At 36.9% G+C, this 20550-nt stretch overlaps 1 protein-coding gene and 1 long non-coding RNA gene across 2 annotated transcripts; one reads left to right on the forward strand and one right to left on the reverse strand.

Moving 5' to 3' along the window:
- Window positions 1–4866: 4866 nt before the first annotated feature.
- Window positions 4867–15830, reverse strand: LOC139142822 (tripartite motif-containing protein 3-like). Its single transcript, XM_070712986.1, has 4 exons — window positions 15405–15830; window positions 13420–14524; window positions 12146–12415; window positions 4867–8521 (listed from the first exon to the last, which is right to left on the reverse strand). Exons 2-4 carry the CDS (start codon window positions 14498–14500, stop codon window positions 7749–7751), a joined length of 2124 nt encoding a protein of 707 aa, XP_070569087.1. The 5' UTR covers window positions 14501–14524; window positions 15405–15830; the 3' UTR covers window positions 4867–7748.
- Window positions 6935–20308, forward strand: LOC139142823 (uncharacterized). The gene is made up of 4 exons (XR_011554480.1): window positions 6935–7071; window positions 7765–8209; window positions 16740–16866; window positions 17660–20308. It is a non-coding gene; the product is annotated as an uncharacterized lncRNA (long non-coding RNA).
- Window positions 20309–20550: the final 242 nt, after the last annotated feature.

Here is a 20550-nt window from a genome sequence, read left to right on the forward strand (position 1 = left end):
TGCAAGCCAACCAAGATTACATTTGTAAATTATGTAGTGGTTGAGTTTTACAGGTCAAAATGCTTTCTTTGTATTATACTGTACTTTGGTTAATGAAGGTTTTGAATTTAAAATATCTGGTCAAAGGTCATGCCCATAGGTCAAAGGTCATGAACTTACAAAAGTACAGGTGAAGGAATATCGGTGTAAACAAATGAGTGCAATGTTTTGTTTTGATTACTTTTCACAATTCATTTATGTCATTCTCATCTCATAAAACTTACAACGACATCCTCTATCATGTTAACTTAAAGACTACATTGTACATGTGATGTTTGTTTAGAGGCACTTTCCTGGTTTTAGCGCTTGTGTCTATTACGACTACCAAGGGTATGAGCTTGTGCCATAGTGTTATTTACTGAAGTAAGAAAAGTGTAGCTGAGAGAGTTGCAAAATGAAAACACCACTCATTGACTTAGTCACTTTTCCTTTCATTTGACCATTTCCAAGTACAACTCTTATATCAATGACTTGGTTACTGTGTATCAATGCAATATGTCATTTTGTAGCAATTTTCAAAACCAATTCATTTGTTTATTTGTACATTTCTGTAGCCTTCTTTGCTCAAGGCAAGTGTTGTTGCCCATTGTATTGGTCTTTAATTAATGTGTACTTTGATTAAGAGTGTTTCTTTCACCAAAACAAAACAACCATGCTAGAAAAAAGTTTTTCTTCCCCGTGTTTTGGTTTATTTTTGGCAGTAGCTGACAAATTTCTTTCAATATTTCCTTTCTTTTTCTCTTTTCTTGTGCGTAGTGTCTGCCTTGGGTCCTGGTAAAAGTTGAGACTTTCCAAACTGACATTTGATATCAATTTCTGTACATTCCTGGCTGGAGCTTATTTGAGTTTGGAATTGAAGATCACTTCTCCCTCAAGTAGGATCTCTGGGTTTTTTGTGTTCAACGATGTACTGTATGCTTTTTACCATTTCTAAATATGTGTGTGCGCGTGTATGCGTGTATTTATGTGTATTTGTCCTGTGTTGCCTAGAGAGGAATAAATTGAAAAGCGTTTTGTCAGATGATAAACTTGGCTGCAAAGGCTTGGATTTAAACTATTCCCTTTAAGTGTTTCAATGGGTTGATAAACTTCACCACAGTCCTTTCATGTAGGGATTGTGACGCAACCAACTCCTGTACTGTGTAAACAGTCCTATGTCGGAACTGTGACACAACCATCTCCCAGATTGTGAACACTAGATGTCAATCAATCCATCTTCTGCTGAAAAAACCCACAATCCTCTACTGCTTTGTCTTTCAGAAATGATTACAGCTGCTCACAAGAAAGGGTGTATCCCTTATTTGCAGCTGAAAATCAACTCAGAATGCAACCACAATGTCTGTCTTGGACCGTTGCAAACATAAAGAACAGAGGGGTTGCATACAAGTATGCTGTTACACTTCTTCAAGATTACAAAAAAACCCACCAAAACCATTACAACTCTGTAAAGTTTTATCATGTGTTGAGACCCATATTTACAATGCCCGCTTTGCTGTCGCCAATGATTCGCTTTCTACCAAATTGTCTTGCATTTAGAAGTCATTACAAGTCGTGACCCACACCGATGAACCCTCTCCCCAGCTCTTACATTCAGAACCACTGCTATTGTCTAGTTACTTACAAACTTTTACAGCTCCTTTTTTTCTTGTCACTTTTATTTTTGGTTTTATCTGTATCCAATATCTGTAATTTATTTTGTATGTTGTAACAAAAAGAAAGAGAGTTTGGTGGAAAGCTTGTAGGTAATTCATTGTACAGATTTTATTGGATGGCTGCAGTGTAAAGTATAAAATACTATTATGATACCCTTACATGTCAGTGTCTTTTATTGCTACAAACATGATGCATGTTAGCTTTGCTGTCATTCTCTGTACAGAGATTGTGGCACGGTGTGGATAATTATAACCTAGTTAGGAGTCGGACTGGCAGCCATTCCAATAGGTGCCGCAGTTTATTACTCAGAGACTCTCTAGCTAGGTTAGACTTATAAATGCTATGCTACAATATCTGTTTGGAGAATGCTTTTTGGTGTGATGTGTCATTGAGTGACTCAAGATTGCCACATAACATTGTTAACACACAGACTATCTCTACATAGGCCGAGCACTACCATTCCATAGCAAAGCCCTTCGTCATTATGTTGTGATACAATCAGTTTGAATTCATTGATTACAGCAATCTGATCAGCTGTGCCAGGAATTATATTTTTAACTTGAAGAGATGACCATGAATTGTGTGTGATAACATAAAACTTACAGTAGACGTCAGGTCATTGTTTGCTCTGGCATTATGAAATTATTGTTTATATATCTACAAATTATGACTAATTCTTTCATCCTTAGAGGCAGCTCAATTGCAACACAGCATCAGGTCAGACTCTCAGCCTCATGGCAATTCTGACCTTGCATGTATCTTTGCTTGACTAGCTCAATCATACTAGTAACAAATAGCTGGTCCTAACGTTGATAGAGGAAAAACAAGCATTGCCATCATCTAGCAGTATATGAGTGCTTACACAAGCAAGCTTACATGATACACTTGCCTATACCACTGACGTGTGCTGAACCATGAGAGCTTGGGCCACTTGACTCACATGAAATATTCCAAACATGACATTTGAAATAAAAACGCCTCTTGAATCAAACTTGTGTAACAAATGTGGTTCGCTCATGTATTTCGTAGTGGATGTAAGACCTCCAAAAAATTTAAGTTGCACAGTTACCTAGCTTGATAATTATTTCCCGTATTCAATATCAGTAAAGTTTCCGGGAGAGGAAAACGTCTGATATCCACTACCAACTATCCTCACATACAAATTTGACGAGGTTTTAGAGACTAAAACCCCCTTTGTTTTCATAAGAAGGAATTTATATTCACATTCAGAGTAAATGTTGCAGTGCATTCACAGATCATGCAGATAATTATATACTTGCCAAAAAGATAGCATTCAAACGCAGCTTACATATTATTCTGTATTAATTTATTGTGGGCCACCACAGTAGCATTGGTCGAGCCAACTTTACCAATTTAGTGATCCTTTCCTTTTGGAGAAATGAAACGAAAAGAGCCTGTTCTTTTAGGGGACGTTCAGTTTTTTACGGCCGGGGGGGGGGCGGCAAAATCTTGTCGCCGGTGTTCAAAAAAATATAGACCCCCCCTGCATTTTTCGCGAAAAATGATGACCATCCCCTTTGTCAGACGTAGAATTTTGATGACCCCCCCCCCCCCCCCCCCCCCCGCTGAAAAATAACCAAAACCCATATGTCAAATTTACCCGCATGGTTTGGATTTGAACTCCGGTACGCGGCGCACTTTATTCGTGTAGCAGAGATGCCAGTGCACAAACTTCTCAGCCACATCCATGCAAACGTCTGTTAATTAGGACGACTGTAAGGCAATTTTGAACTTCATTGCCATAGACAACTTATGTCCATGGACATTGTATAAAGTAAACTTTATTGGAGTGGTTCGCCAAAGGCAGCCCTCCGGTTAAGAGGGTCATGGGCCATTACGTAAAGTCAACTTTATTCTAGTGGGCCACCAAAGGTGGCCCGCTGGTAAAAAGAGGGTCGACCATGGCCATTGCACGAAGTAAACTTTACTGAACAGGGCCGCTGAAGGCGTCCGGCCGTTAAGATGGTCATGGGGTATTACAATAAAGTCAATTTATTGTAGTGGGCCGCCGCAGGCGGCCCGCCGGTAAAGAGGGTCAATCATGGCCATTGCATGAAGTAAACCTAATTGGAGTGGTCCGCAAAAGGCGTCTGCCCGTTAAGAGGGTCATGGGTAATACATAAAGTATATTTATTGTAGTGGGCCGCCGAAGGCGGCCGCCGGTTAAGAGGGTCGATCATAGCCATGGCATAAAAGTGAACTTTATTGTAGGTATTATGTTTTTGAAAATGTGGTGACCCCCCCCTTTCCTACCAGTGAAAAGTGATGACCCCCCCTTCTCGGATTCCAAAATTATGATGACCCCCCCCCCCCCTGGATTTTGCCGGCCCCCCCCCCCCCCGGCCGTAAAAACTGAACGGTCCCGTAGGCGAAATGAAACCAATCTCCTTTCATTTTGTTTCATTTCGCTAAATAGAATAGGCCCTGTCCGATGCCCTCTTTGTGCACCATCTACATTGCTCTGTTAGGAAATTTAATTCACAAGCATGGTATGCATGCAGATGAAAACCAGCGTTATCTTCTCCTGTGGCCTTGTCCTCAGTCCAAACATGTATTGATTGTGACATCAAGGAATGCATGACACAATAAACTTCAGCTCAACGACGTTAAAACAAACGTCCTGATTCGCTCCAAGTTCATCTGTGCGCCTGCACCAGTTGACAGTGTCAACATTGGTTATACTTCCATTGTTTCCGTTTCATCTGCTCGCAATATCGGCATGGTATTTGACAATAATCTCATGTTCAGTCAGCTCATGGGAATCAATCTACAACCATCTCTGCCAGATTGGATCTTATACTACGCTGCCTCACTAATGAAGTTTGCCAAACCTTTATACATGCAACTTTGATGGCCAAACTTGACTATCGTAATTCACTTCTATAAGGACTACCAAATAACATGATAGGCCTGTTACAACATAACAAGTTCACAATGCTGCTGTGAGAATAGTCACACACACCAGGAAATTTGCACCGATCACCCAGTTCTCTCACCCATCTCCATTGGTTACCAGTTTGTCCCAGGATTGAGTACAAAACTTAAAACGCACATGTTCTCCAGAGTATACCATGTTGTTTAGCTGTAAAGCTGAGCAAAACCCCTTTTTTATTTTGGCGCTATATAAACTTTGGTGATTGATTTATTGATTGATTGATTGATTGATTGATTGATTGATTGATTGGATTTGATAGTCCGTGTTGAATAATGGTCAGTCCACAGCAATCACACCAGCCAAGATATGTAATATCATTGAAATTACAACTTTGTCATGAAATAAACGTGAAAATATACATTTATATATGATGTTTTACACAAGGAATGTCTAAACAAGGAATGGTAATTTGGCAATAATCATGAAAACAAAAGTAATTATGGTGCACATTACTTTATGTTAATTTGTATTTTCCTCATAGTTGACATACCGATGAGGGTGCTATTGGAGACAAGATCTCACCTCAGATTCAGTCGAAACTCTAACTGCATCATCAAGATGAACGAAAAGAACATGATTCTGAGTTTATTTCACATTAACCTAAACTATTTTTGACAATAATTTTTCCCTACTACAGAAATTTAATAGTGTGTGCTTTACCAGGAAGGCAGTACAGTATCATGTTACGAAGTCAAATCATCCAGGTAGCATCAAAGGAATTCTCCATCACATTAACTTTCATTTAACACACAAGGCATGCATACATTCACATTGTTCTCAGCAAAGCTGCTTAAATAGGTTAAACCTATATTTCGGAGTGACTACAGCACAAATGTATGCGACAAAGATTTATACGTATTTCAATTAGTAGTTGTACATATGAGTTTGCTTGTACCGCCATCACATGATCTCTTGGACTGACTGAGTCCGTAAAACACTTTGCGTCCTTTTTTCTTCCAGAGTAGAACAATACTGTTTAATTCAAGTTACATCAAACTTTCTTCCTTGCTGTAAGAATGTTTGGTGTGAATGTCAAACCATACTGAAAATTATCACACCAAGGTTTCATTTGCAATGATTGACACAGTCTAGAACATCGGAGACAACTCTGAAACTTCCCGTCTTCTTATGAACAACAAATCAGAGAACAAAAATCACTTGTGGTTGTAATAGGCAATCTTTTGCCACCAATGATAGTCTGTCTGTAAACTAAGTTACAGAAAAGTTCAACAAAGAATAGTACAGTATATATACATAAAACATTGAGTGAATGCCTTTGTGTCAAAACTAAATAAAGGAACCTTTGTGTAAATAATGACTCTTGTATGGACGTACATTGATATCTGAACGTCCGCTAAAATAACATGATATACACAAATTAATGAAGCCTGAAAAAAGACAGGAAAATGAACTCTCCTTTTGTGACGTATTCCATAATTTCCCATTATATTCATCAAAACTTGTTATAATTTTACAGTTTCTTCTATAGTTCTTCGTCGTAATATTATATTCCTAAATTGAGAAGTACGCGTTATTTATTGCTTCATGGCAATATTTATAAAAAGATATATTTTATGTATACGGCGTCGGGCCCAAAGGGCTTGAAATTGAAACGAAAGTAGTTACAGAACTTGAACGTTGAGGACGCTATGCACAAAACAGCTTTCAGACCGTTGAAAAATCAAGTACTGAGCAATGATCAGGAGTGATAAAAGGAGTGAAATTTCGAAATTGCTATGCAAAATCGGAGACATGAGTAGTAGAATCTCTCTCCCATGGACTCTTTATCTTGTAGAAAACAGAGAAACTTCATAAAAGGCAAGCGTTTGTTGCATTTGAAGAAAAAGTAAGCCTTCACTTCAAAATAAACCGGGCAGCTGTAACAGCCTCACAGGGCCACGTCAGATTTCAAACCAAGACTCAGATAAACTTACTGACTGGTTGTTAACAAAAAATAACATTCCCCGAGTCATTCAGAAGGATTATTGCATGTTACTTAGGCGATGTTTATCTCAAGAAAAGTTGATAAAACTTCACATATAAAAAAATTGAATTATAAACAATATGTGAACAAGTATTTATTCCATATACGCAAGGGAAATTCAACAAAATGATCAATGCTACTGTTCAAAGTAGTCAGAATAGAAATCGCTCGCTGAAATCTTATATAAAAACTGTCGTTAACCTGTTAACTGCAAAATTTCACAGCATCGCTGGCTGAACTGTTGTCACGACCACCGCCCTCTACACATGAATTTAATCTAGTGTATAATCTATCACACGGTCAGTGAACCACGAGGCGCTTGGCGAGTATGGACGAATGGTGTGTGCCGGTTTCTTCATTGTTATCATTTTCAATGATGAAATCAAATACTATTGAATGGAAACTTCTCACATCGTATCAGACATATCTGGATGTACAGGTATATCTTTAAAATGTATTCTGCACACACAACTGTTGATCTGCCATGGTCTAGTGGAGTTGTGAATCAGTTTACTTACGTTGTTATTGATGATGCAATCACAGACGTAGGACAGGGAGAAGCGTGTACACTGCGTTTCAGACACTGATCACATCAAATTATTCATTTTTGTCGCTTAAAGTTGTTCAAAACGACTAAATTTGTGCATAACTACAGCAAAGAGATGAAGCGGCTGTCACAAATATGATTTGTTTGCTCAAACGTGACACTGAGACAGTGGATCTCATGAACGGCTTCACGTGACGCCTTGCGTGGCCAAATACGGAGACATTACTTGATTTTGAGCCACCCCTCCGTCAAAGTTCCAAATTTTTCTAAGTGAAATTATCGAAAAACGACATCATTTGAGTTTATGTGTACTCTAGACATGAGGCGACATCAACATAGAATAATATATTTCAAAAACCATCATTCTAAAAACCTGAGAAATTGATGGTTTTGATTAGTAAACATGATGTAAACGGTGCGAATCGTTCGTCGTCACGCTTGAGTGATAATCGGAAATTGACTTCGCGCCGAAAGTTTTGACAGAAATCCAATATTTTGATGAAATGCAGACATACACATCATCTTGGTGTTTCTGTCTACTTAGAAAATACTGTGATGTGTTTGTCGTCTCACCCTCTAACACAGATTCTGTCTCGGCTGACTGCAATGTACTCAGGCAGACTCAGTTCATCTGTAAAAAGATTATATAACCAAGTCCCATCTCGACTCCAAATCGAAATCCTATCATTGCCGGAATCACAAACATAAACATTGTCAGCGCCATCAACGGCAATGCTCTCTGGGTAGTACAGCTGACTATCGCCGTGACCGTACTCACCGTATTGGTACAGGTAATTGAAATCAGAATCAAAACACTTGATGCAGCAATTGTGACAATCAGACACCATGATGACATCCATACTGTTGACAGCAACAAAGTAGGGGTAGCTGAATTGTTTATCCCCAAGACCACCAAAGTCTCCAACATAGTGACCAGTCCTGGTGTACTTGAGTAACCTATGACCTTTGACATCAGTGACCAAAACAAACCCTTTCAAGAGAGCTATGCACCAGGGATCTACGCCTGCAGGTAAAGTAATTATTCTGATAACTTTATTATTTTGATCACAAACAACAATTTGCAAATTATTCTTATCAAGTATGAAGTAGTGGTTGTCCTGAGAGACCGCTACGGACTGTGGCTGGAATGGCTTGGCAAACTGACCGCTGAAACTTCCTAGCACCTTTTCACATGTGTAGTCTTGGTTCAGTATCTGAACAATGTTGTTGCCCTTGTCACACACCAGAAGTTTATCATCATGGAAGGTTAAGCCTTGTGGGTCATTGAACTTCTGTCCTGGCTGAGGACCTTGACCGTCCAATTTGAATTTTGACCAGCCACCTGTAAGGTCAGAAAGGTCAAAGGTCAAAAAAGCACATTAGCAGAACAGAATGGCACTAATGACTGTCACGTAACATACTGTTTTCAGAAATGTACAATTTGAAATTGAGAATAGATATTGATACAAATCAAACTGCATCAAAGTGACAAATGAGCAACTTAAATTTTAAACCTTACTTATTTTGTTATTGAATACTTTAGCTTCGTTTTACCATGGAAATGATATAAAGTTGTGTTTTTTGAAACCTATACCTATAATGACTTTTACAACATGTCAGTCTAAGAATAGAAATGCTAGTATGATGTACATGTATTATGGATGTTTTTCTTTGATTTTCTGTGAAGGCTGAACATGTTGCGTTTTTCAGTTTCTGTCCTAAATTAGGACCTTGACCCATCAGACTTAGTTTTCTCCCACCAATCACAGGGTCAGAGAGGTCAAAGGTCAAACAAGTTGATACGTCTGTGGGAAGTTGAATTGTACATGTAACACTAATCTGTGTTTGCTGATATAGCTTGAAAGTAGACATCAATACCAACGGATCTGGATCAAAAATAAAGTTAAACTGCAAATTTTACACTTTCCTAATTTTTGTTATTATATATTGTAATGTCGGTTTACCATGGTAACGATGTGATTAGTTTCTATTTTGCTTTTTCAACATCCAAGAATAGAAATGCCATTCTTTCATAATTATTGATGCATTTGTTTGGTTGTGTGTCGAGACTAAACCTGTTGCCATGGGTTGTTTAACTTCTGTCCTAAATGTGGGTGTTGACACAGCTTTCTCCAGCTGGCCTTAGGGCCAAAGAGGTCAAAGGTCAAAAGAAACAAATTGGTAGCGTGAAGTTTTTATTTTCATGTAGCTGTGTTTTCTGATGTAGCTTTAATTTAAAAACAGATATACAATTCAAACTGTATCAAAATGACAAGCAAACAGGTTAATGTTATTTAATATTATAACACCTTTTTACCATGGGAAGGATATAAATTTGAGTTTCTGATATAGCTTGCTCTTTCAACCGGTAGTGAAAATGGAAATACCATGTATTTTCAGAGAAATGAAATACCATATTTTCATAGTATATGTATAATTTGTTTGAAATTTTGTGGAAGTCTTAGCATATTTGGTTGCCTCCTGGACTCCTGAATTTTTTACCTTGGCTATCAACTGAATTTTGTCTGGCTGACCGCAGGTTCAAAGAGGTCAAAGGTCAAACAAATAATTAGTACATGATGTTTTAAATTGAAATGTCATACTCAACAAGCTGTGAGTTTGATTGCTTATAGTATACAGCTTCAAAAGAAAGATACTACACATCCTACCGCATCAAAAGTACAATGAAAAAGATGTTAATCTTTAGCTTATTAATTTTCACCTTTTGATGTTTTAATGCCGGTTTACCATAGCAACAACATTAATTTAAACTTCTAAAAAGTGGCATTTTAAAGTATACACATACCATTATCTTCATTTCGAATTGATTTGTTATCTTGTAAAGATATCACAGTCATGTGATATATGCCTACATTTGTTTGATTTAGGGAAGACCATGTTACCATGGCAACTTTTTAATACATTGCATTCAAAATGTATCATTTTAGGTATATGCAAGTTTGTAGAGTGACACATGTGCATGTACGGTCCCTACATTTGCCTATTCTGCAAAGGCTATGTTAAAAATCTAGCAAGGCTGTGTAAAATTTTGCAAAGGCTATGTTAAAATCTATCAAGGCTGTGTAAAGTTTTGCAAAGGCTATGTTTAAAAATCTATCAAGGCTGTGTAAAGTTTTGCAAAGGCTATGTTAACAATCTATCAAGGCTGTGTAAAATTTTGCAAAGGCTATGTTAAAAATCTAGCAAGGCTGTGTAAAATTTTGCAAAGGCTATGTTAAAAATCTATCAAGGCTGTGTAAAGTTTTGCAAAGGCTATGTTAAAATCTATCAAGGCTGTGTAAAATTTTGCAAAGGCTATGTTAAAAATCTATCAAGGCTGTGTAAAATTTTGCAAAGGCTATGTTAAAAATCTATCAAGGCTGTGTAAAATTTTGCAAAGGCTATGTTAAAATCTATCAAGGCTGTGTAAAATTTTGCAAAGGCTATGTTAAAAATCTATCAAGGCTGTGTAAAATTTTGCAAAGGCTATGTTAAAAATCTATCAAGGCTGTGTAAAATTTTGCAAAGGCTATGTTAAAAATCTATCAAGGCTGTGTAAAATTTGGCAAAGGCTATGTTAAAAATCTATCAAGGCAGTGTAAAATTTTGCAAAGGCTATGTTAAAAATCTAGCAAGGCTGTGTAAAATTTTGCAAAGGCTATGTTAAAAATCTAGCAAGGCTGTGTAAAATTTTGCAAAGGCTATGTTAAAAATCTAGCAAGGCTGTGTAAAATTTTGCAAAGGCTATGTTAAAAATCTAGCAAGGCTGTGTAAAATTTTGCAAAGGCTATGTTAAAAATCTAGCAAGGCTGTGTAAAATTTTGCAAAGGCTATGTTAAAAATCTAGCAAGGCTGTGTAAAATTTTGCAAAGGGTATATTAAAAATCTAGCAAGGCAGTGTAAAATTTTGCAAAGGCTATATTAAAAATCTAGCAAGGCTGTGTAAAATTTTGCAAAGGCTATGTTAAAAATCTAGCAAGGCTGTGTAAAATTTTGCAAAGGCTATGTTAAAAATCTATCAAGGCTGTGTAAAATTTGGCAAAGGCTATGTTAAAAATCTATCAAGGCTGTGTAAAATTTGGCAAAGGCTATGTTAAAAATCTATCAAGGCTGTGTAAATTTTGCAAAGGGTATGTTCAAAAGTTTGCAGTTTGTTAAAAATTGAATATTTACTGACATCTTCCACACTGGAATCAAAGTCAAGTCAAAATTCTTTTATAATACTTTTAGGATGATAAACAGTGTTATACTTTTTTCAGGAAATCTATTAATCTTCTAAAATCTGGTGACAGCAAAACAGTTTTCTTAAGAAATTTGAAAATATTTGTTCTATGATTCAGCTTAGTCAACTACTCTGAAATGTTGCTAATTGACAGTGCATTTCAACTGCTACTTTTATTTCTCGATATGACAGATGAGTCATCAACAAAAAGAGATTCTGTTTCTCATCCTCGTCGATCTGGACTATATAGCCACATTAGGATTTTCTTCGGGCAAAGTTGAAAAAAGTATAATGTTAAAAATTTGATAGTGCACCACCAATTTGCTGCAAAGCGTACTTTCAGATATTTTGCATTTCATTATTTATTCTGAACAATAGAAATTGTCAGTACCCATTGGATCACACACAAATCACACAGTTGGGGAAGTGATCTGAGCAGAATTACTGCCGCATTCAAACAGTCCTGTTCCTTTTGTTTTCGTAAATTCATGTTAATTTCTTGATGACAAGCTAAATATAACAAATAAAAAATGTATCACTGAATTGATCTGCTCGAATGAATTCCTGGCTAAGTTCTCTCATAATTCCTAAACAGTTGTAGCGGTTTAAAGTGATATTTCGGAGTAATCCTTCCCCGCTGCAGTTTGAACCTATCCCATAATTGTTTTCTATTGTAAAATCTGGTCAAAATATCAAACTTCTGTCTTGTACTGAATAACAGTTTACTGCCCTTGGTAAACTCACCTGATAAATGTTTCAAAAATTTTACATTTGTATTCGTTGTTACTCCCTTTGTTAGCTGGGCTCCTTTTGTCGGCTGATGATGTGTGGCTTTCGATACAAGGGGTTTAGGCTGTGCTTGTTTGCTTTTAACAGCAACTTGTCCTCCCATCATAGCTTTACTGGGTTGTTCAGTCACACTTCTCCCTTTCATCTGCACTTGTGGTTGTCTGTGAGTCATTGTCTCCATCCTATCTCCATCTTTCCTTAATTCTTCAGACTTGATTGGTTTACCTGAAGACATATTTAATTGATTAATTCTGACAACAGATGGAGAGCTTCAGCTGCGAATATAAATTTAGAACCATGCAAATCAGATATCATATTATCCTCATTTAACTATACGTTCACCTTCGCCATAGTTTTAGGCAAAAGTAGGGGCAAACTGAATCAGCCATCATTACCAGAAATCTGGTTCTTCCCACAGAGAAAGAAAATTTTCCATTCGACAGGAGCAAATGTATTGTGTCGCATGGTTTCAAAGTGTCGACGCCACAAAAAATTATTATTATTAAAATATTAAATTTAAACACCATCTAAGACTCAAGTAGAACAATATGTCCAAACCATTTAAATGAGTGAAAAGACATAGGGAGAAGCATCGAACACTGTAATTTCAAAATCAGAGTGTTATATAACTTTCTGTGTGTGTTTATATATATATATGTGTGTGTGTGTGTGTGTGTGTGTGTGTGTGTGTGTGTAATGTTTAGCTTCTCTGATATACAAAGATTACATCGCTTGCTTATGTCAGAGTAACACAATGTGCAATGCTTTTTCAATAATTGATCACAAGACATCAAAGACCTGGTCCTTGTCTAAAGAGACCAAACAAACTGTCACCTTTCAATGGGCATGCATGTCCACTGAAAGGTGACTGTCAAGTCAAAAATGTCATTTTACAAGGCCAAGGTATCAACGGAAATCAAGTGAAGGAGAGGGTTAATTTACATCGGCCTCACTTATAACACCTTCAAGTCACGCTTCCGCTACAAAAAATATGAGAGCAGCACTAAATTGTCAAAATTTATTTTGTCTCTTAAAAGACAAGGACCAGGTCTGAATTCCCAACAATGATGCACATTTGTATCATATATTATGCATATTCATTTTATATTTGTGTACGCTATTGTGTGTGGGGGTGTCTGAAAACAATATTCAAGTCGACAATATCATGCAGAATGACTCTAATTTATGTTTTTTAATGAACATTGTACATAATTTGGTGAAATTCCTACCTTTAACAACACCAAGATTCATTTGTAAACAGTCAGGATTTTCTATGAAAACCAGATCACTATCGATGTCACTACAAGGTAGATTTGTCATCTCATCATAATGCTGATATTGATCCTTCATCTGTCTTTGTGCTGTCATGATGTCTGCAGCTCCTCCAAAAGTCAAGAGATGACTGAGATATGAATGGATACTTTCTGCACTGGCAATCCTATGTTCCAAAAGTTCTATATCTGCATCAATTTGTTTACACTTAGGTATGTAGATATCATCAACTTGCCCCAGTAGTTTTATTTCCTGTTGCTTCATTTCATTAATCAACTTTTGATACATTTTCTTAATTTGTCGTTCTGCCGTGGACCTGTTTGCATTCAAGTCTTTTCGAACATCATGTGCTCTGTTCTTTCTTAGCTTTAAATCGCCAACTTTCTTCGCAATTTTCTCTGAGTGTGCTTTCATTTCTGGCATATACTTCTCCATCGCTGACTCCAGTGACAACATCTTATGATCTGATGGTGTGTGGTCAACCACAATACACTTATGACATATTGGCACTTGACAAGTATCACAGTAGAATTCTAGTTTCGTACTTCGGTGATTCTGACAGAATCTTGGTTGAATCATTCTGAAGTGTTGTGTTGACATCTTTTCATTGTATTCTGCAATTGTCATTGGTTCATGATCTTGGCAGACTCGCACTACTCTGTGGGATTGTATGCAGACATCACAGAAGAATTGTCCACCACAGTCACCACACCAGTACTTGGCCTCTTTCTTACATCCTTCACACACCGTACCTTTCGGACTGACATCACCGATAACTGACATAAGGTCATTCATAAATCGATTGCTGTCAATAGCTGCCACCCCTCCAGAGGGCAAAGGCCAAGGCTTCTTACATGTTGGACATATCAGCTGACCGTTGTTTGTCTTGACCCATTTTGTGAGACAAAGTTCACAAAATGTGTGATAACAAGGCAGTATTTTAGGTGACTTAAAACGCTCCATGCAGATTGGACACAGCAATACCTTGTCATCAATGTCAGTCAGCAGTTTTTCACTGATACCTAATGATGAAGCCATAGCTACTTTTGTCAAAGGAGTACACTGAAAAAATAAAAAAAAAAACATGATAAACATTGACATTAATTCAATCTTAAAAGAAATGTTACAGGTTACATTTTAATTCAATCTTATAACCAATGTTGCAGGTACCTGTATTAATATTTTACAGTTTATTTTACTGAACAAAGTTTCCTGCCAAAGGTTTATTGACATTTCTGTATCTGTTTTGCTTGAATACTGTTTGGTCCATTAAGAAGTTTTTTGATTTGTTAGCTGTTGCTATGCCTATTATCATATGCTTTAAACCGTCATCCATTAATTTTTGCCAACTCACATGTGTTATCATCGCCATGGTTTTAGTGTTGTATTTCTCGATGGGTGTGTGTGCACTAGGTCACTTGATTTTTTTTTTGATTTACCTCCTGGTACTATAGCCTATCATTTAAAATCACAATGTTACCTTGTAATATAATACAACTTACTTCTGTACCTTAAAATATCACCCCTTATTAGTCTTGCCAACCTGCCCCATGATACATTAAGTCGCATATGGTGAATTTTAATGGTAGCATATGTTTTAGTGTTCTAGTGTTCTCAAGGGGTGTTGAAACAGCCATACAGTGCAGAAACACCAGTTAAGTTTCTGTATATTATGCACAACACATGGCCTTCTAAGTGTTGCACACATGCTGTGTTTTTGGATCACGTACTGCACATGTCGTTACAGAGACTAGCTGTGTTCTACATATTTCAGTTGGGAGATGACTAAGAATTCAAAAGTAAATAGTTTTTAGCACTATAATATTACTCAGTCCTGCAGCCATCGCAGACCTCTAAAACGATACATTTTTCTATCTTCAGTGAACTCTTTCCAAATACCTAAGCGATTTAAGTTACAGAATGTACAGTTGTAACAACTTACCTGAACTCTTCCTGCTTCAAGAGTCACTCTAATGTATCAAAAAGACAAAGTTTGGGAATTTAGCACAAATAAGTTACTCCCCAATCAGCCACTTGACAATGCCTGGGATACCTGATAACTATGTATACGGGCATGCGTATATGTATGTGACCTGAACTGACCTTTAAACTATATTCTATTGTTGACTTGTACCCAGCAGCATAGCAATAATAGATGGCTGTTCTATTGCCTTGTTACACCCCTAAAGAAACCAGAATTTCATACATCTTGAATTAATATTCAACGACCCTGTTTCTTGGCCATTGATCAGGATAGTTTTACAGTAAGTTTGTGTGCAGACCAGTGTAAGCTAATGTTGACGAGAGAGAGCATTCTCAGTTCCAAAGTGAAAACTACTAGATTCCATTTATTTGAAAAAAACTTTGCACCACAATTTACTTAGTCTATTGGATTCACCTTTTCACACCTGATGCCTTTTCACCCTGATGTGTTTGGACAATGTCAGTATGCTTCTGTGCTGTCCGCACATCACAACATTATTCAGAATTTCATGTTGCAAGTAAAGGTTACTAAGTAAATAGATGTTTTGAAGTAAACAACCAGTTATTTCTTTCCGTTTATCTTTCAATAAACCAAACTTATCTTATGTTAGCAATGGTTTAATCTTTGATCACTGCATAGGCATGATCATGTAAACTGTGTTTTCACCTCCATGCTGCAACTAAAATTTGCCACAACCTGTTGCTTCCCATAACAAAGTTTGGCCTCAGTGATTGAAGAATTTATGGCAGGGGGAGGGTAACTGTTAAGGTTCCCATGCAACTTAATTCTAATCCAAATTATTCAAGAGTGTTGTCCAAGTTTTAATGTGAAATTACCAATATTATGTAGAAAGTATAAAGATCGCATGACATATGATATTGTCAAACTTTCCTACTTCATACAAACGACATCAAATGAAACGTTTGCTGCCCATACTTGTCAACATTTTGATACAGACTGACATCTGGTATTATACGTTATAAGCTCCCTGCAGCAACAACAAACACAGTCAACTGTTGAGACAAGTAACACTTCATACCTTCCTCTGAAGCTGTTCAACTTTGCTTTACAGTAGTCAACAATGCCATGATACATAATTTAGCAGTGAGAGACTTTAGATGGACAGCAAAAGAATAATATTACAATAAGACGTAGCAAAGACTAGGACATGGAAGTAATCTTGATGCAGTTTGATTGCTTGTTATGTGATTCTACACATGGTGTGGTGTATCATTCATCAAAAAGATTTCATAGAGTCAGTTCTGATGGCATCGATCATTTCTTTCTCAACAGTTGGAGAGTCCAGTGGCAAGGCATCCAAGAGTATTGGTTAAACACATACCAGGCACTGGGGGTCTAGAAGGACACAGTCAAGGCTGCCAGCGGTGGTGTCACAAGAGAACTCGCCAAAGCAAGAATTGTATTTGAAGGCTCCTCCACTCATCCCATCCCTATTTCCAACTATAGTGGTATAGCCCAGTCACTTAAAACAATGAGGTTGGACCATGATATGGACTTGGTCAAACCAAGAGATGTGATTGGCCAACAGGAAGCAAGGTCTTGTAAGATCTTGCTGTCATTCAATCAAATTTGAGAAATTAAAATATGGTTACTTGTTAAATATATTGACATTTCCACAACTTTGAATTCAGGATACATAAGGCTCAAAATAGGGACACAAAACAACAGTATACATGTTCATGATTTACATTTCTGTTGTATGAGGCAAGTTTTTGGTCAAAAAACACAATTTGTTGTCACCATTGTATCCCAGAAATTGTAGCAAACAAACATACCAATGCATGATGCATAATTCAAGAATCGAAAAAAATCAGAAACATGATCAAATCTTGCAGGCAGTAAACTGTGCAGCATTTTACTTTAGTAATAACATCTCATGAATAATGTTCAGTGGAACATACCTATTCAAATGTAAAATAAATTCAGGGAAACATAATGTATTTATATATGAATAGCATAGTTCATCATGTAGCATTCATTACAGACGTACATATGTAAAACGATTTTTTTAAACATATTTTTTATACCCTTATGGAATGCAAGGATCATAAAGAATTAAAATCTTCACCTCATTTGGTATGTTTTCTTCAAGGTCAGTATATCAGGATACCACATTTCATATCTTAACAAAATCGAAAAAGAATGTTTAAATAGAAATAAAGTCATAACCATAAATCTGTTCATGTTTACAGGCACTGAATGAAAGGGGGGAGAAGCTGAGTGAACTGGATGAAAGAACAGCACAAATGATGGCTAATGCTGAAAATTTCTCACAAGCCGCACACCAATCTAGGAAAAACCACTATAGTACTGTATACCCGAGAACCTTGTATATGGTATATAAGCTTGGCATGCTTAGAAAGTTTATTTTTTTGAATTTCAAGAGAGAAAAAACGGGCAAATTTGGCCGTTTGGGGACTGGTTACCCGCTCCGGTGGAGTCTTATTTTTTGCCAGGGGTAGCTCAAAAACACCTCACACGGCCAAGTACTCGCCTCTGCTTCATTGAGAGGGACAAGAGTTTCTGACACTAACTCCTTACCTCACTTTACACATCCGTAGGAGTGTGAAGCGGCTTTTTATCACATGTCTTTCACATATTTATCTCAGTTAAAGAAGAATTTCTTTATTTCCGGGAATCGGAGTGTCTATTGACACCCGGGTGTCAATAGCCAGAAGCTGCCCTATATGGCTATTGACACCCCTTGACCCGCGACCCTACTCGAATACCTTCAGAACCGAGCTAAGTTACGTTGTTCATTTCTTGTTTCAGACATGTTGATGCCCACTTTTTTGCTGTCGTGGGTACAGCTTTAATTGGGTAAAGTAACTGTGTAATGTTGTAGAATCATATCGACAGCTCGGGGTCAATAATTTTTATCCGCGGGAGAAGCTTGTCGAACAACATTGACCCGAGTTGCGGAACCTTTGAACCACATGTGGTCAACATGCGGACATACTAAACACCGACAAGCACCGACAAGCACCGACAATAGACCGACAAGGACCGACAAGTGACCGACAAGTTGAATTAAAACCATTCTTTTTCGATGTTTTGGTTTTAAAATGTCATTTTCTACTATTTTGGTGAATATTTACTCAATTGACCGAACTGAATTGACGAAACTGAACGAAATATTGGCCGACAAGGAAATCGCGTATTGAAGCAGGTCTATTGGCCATACTAATAAGGACCGACAAGTGATCGATAAGGTGGATAATTATCATTCTTTTTCGATGATTGGGCTTCAAAATGTCATTTTCTACTAGTTTGGGGAATATTAACACAATCGACTGAACAGAACGAATAAACTGTACGAAATATTGGCCGACAATGAAATCGTATATATCTTGAAGCCAGGTGTCACATATGCCGGAAACCAAAAACAAATTTTTAACTTGTCAATGACTTTTGGGTCACTTGACGGTTTCTTTCTTTATACTTTTAGTTGTTGTAGCTTCAGATCTCTTTGTCGCTGTATTTTGTTTTTAAACTGTTCTTTTCTTTCGAAACTGTATATATTTACAAAGATAGTAGAAAGTAGAAAGTAGTGTTTGAATGGCGAAAGTTCGAAAAATCGTTTTTCATTTTAATTTGTCGATGAGTTTTTGGTCACTTTTCGGTCCTTTCTTGACATCTCTAAAGTTGAAAGTGAACTAAATGCGTCCATTATATAGACAATGACGACAAGTAAACCACTGAACTGAATTGACGAAACTGAACGAAATATTGGCCGACAAGGAAATCGCGTATTGAAGCAGGTCTATTGGCCATACTAATAAGGACCGACAAGTGATCGATAAGGTGGATAATTATCATTCTTTTTCGATGATTGGGCTTCAAAATGTCATTTTCTACTAGTTTTGGGAATATTAACACAATCGACTGAACAGAACGAATAAACTGTACGAAATATTGGCCGACAATGAAATCGTATATATCTTGAAGCAAGGTGTCACATATGCCGAAACCAAAAACAAATTTTTAACTTGTCAATGACTTTTGGGTCACTTGACGGTATCTTTCTTTATACTTTTAGTTGTCGTAGCTTCAGATCTCTTTTTCGCTGTATTTTGTTTTTAAACTGTTCTTTTCTTTCGAAACTGTATATATTTACAAAGATAGTAGAAAGTAGAAAGTAGTGTTTGAATGGCGAAAGTTCGAAAAATCGTTTTTCATTTTAATTTGTCGATGAGTTTTTGGTCACTTTTCGGTCCTTTCTTGACATCTCTAAAGTTGAAAGTGAACTAAATGCGTCCATTATATAGACAATGACGACAAGTAAACCACGTTCACAAATTTTTAATTACAATTTTTGTGAAATGAAAGGTGGCGTAAATTAATCGCTCGCCATGATCAATGCCTTGCCGCTGACTAGGTTGGAAATTAGCCCGTCATCATAGGGGGGAGGGTCACATTTTACGGTACAGGTGTTCGCGAAATTCCCCCGGCCCACCCCCCCTGTAATTACTGAAGGCTCCCTAAGCTATTCAAAGCTATTTTCCCTGTTTAACAATGTGAGTACACACTCCCTTTTTACAGTGAGCTCATTCCTGTTTTATTCGTTGTCAATCATACATACTATTTCAATACATTCCTGATGTGAAAAATGGAGCTAGTACAGAATATGGCAGACTACATGAGGGATTATGTTAACATTCATTATCCATGCAGACACCAATGATGTGAAGAATATCATAGTTTACCATAATGTTTCTGGTAGGAAACAAATACAAACTTTATCTGAACCGTGATTTTGTACAGAATTTAAAATGGCAATAAATGACAGAAAGAAATCAAGCAGGAAACAGACAAGTGGGTGAAGGAAAGAATGGGGGGAAATATTAAACAATTACATAAGTAAGGTGACACCAGAAATCTCAATAATTATAGAGGTATTTTATTGAGCTAAATTATTGGAAAAATGTACAATAGAATCATACAAAAAGAGGTAACAAATTTAGTTGAATAAAATATTTTTGGTAAAATTCAAAGATTTTGGAAAAATGGGCAAACCATTGATCAAATTTTCATTTGTTTTTTTTGGACTTTTGGAAAGCTTATGACAGCTTTTGGAGAGGTG

The sequence above is a fragment of the Ptychodera flava genome, chromosome 10 (assembly GCF_041260155.1).
Source record: "Ptychodera flava strain L36383 chromosome 10, AS_Pfla_20210202, whole genome shotgun sequence".
NCBI lineage: Eukaryota > Metazoa > Hemichordata > Enteropneusta > Ptychoderidae > Ptychodera > Ptychodera flava.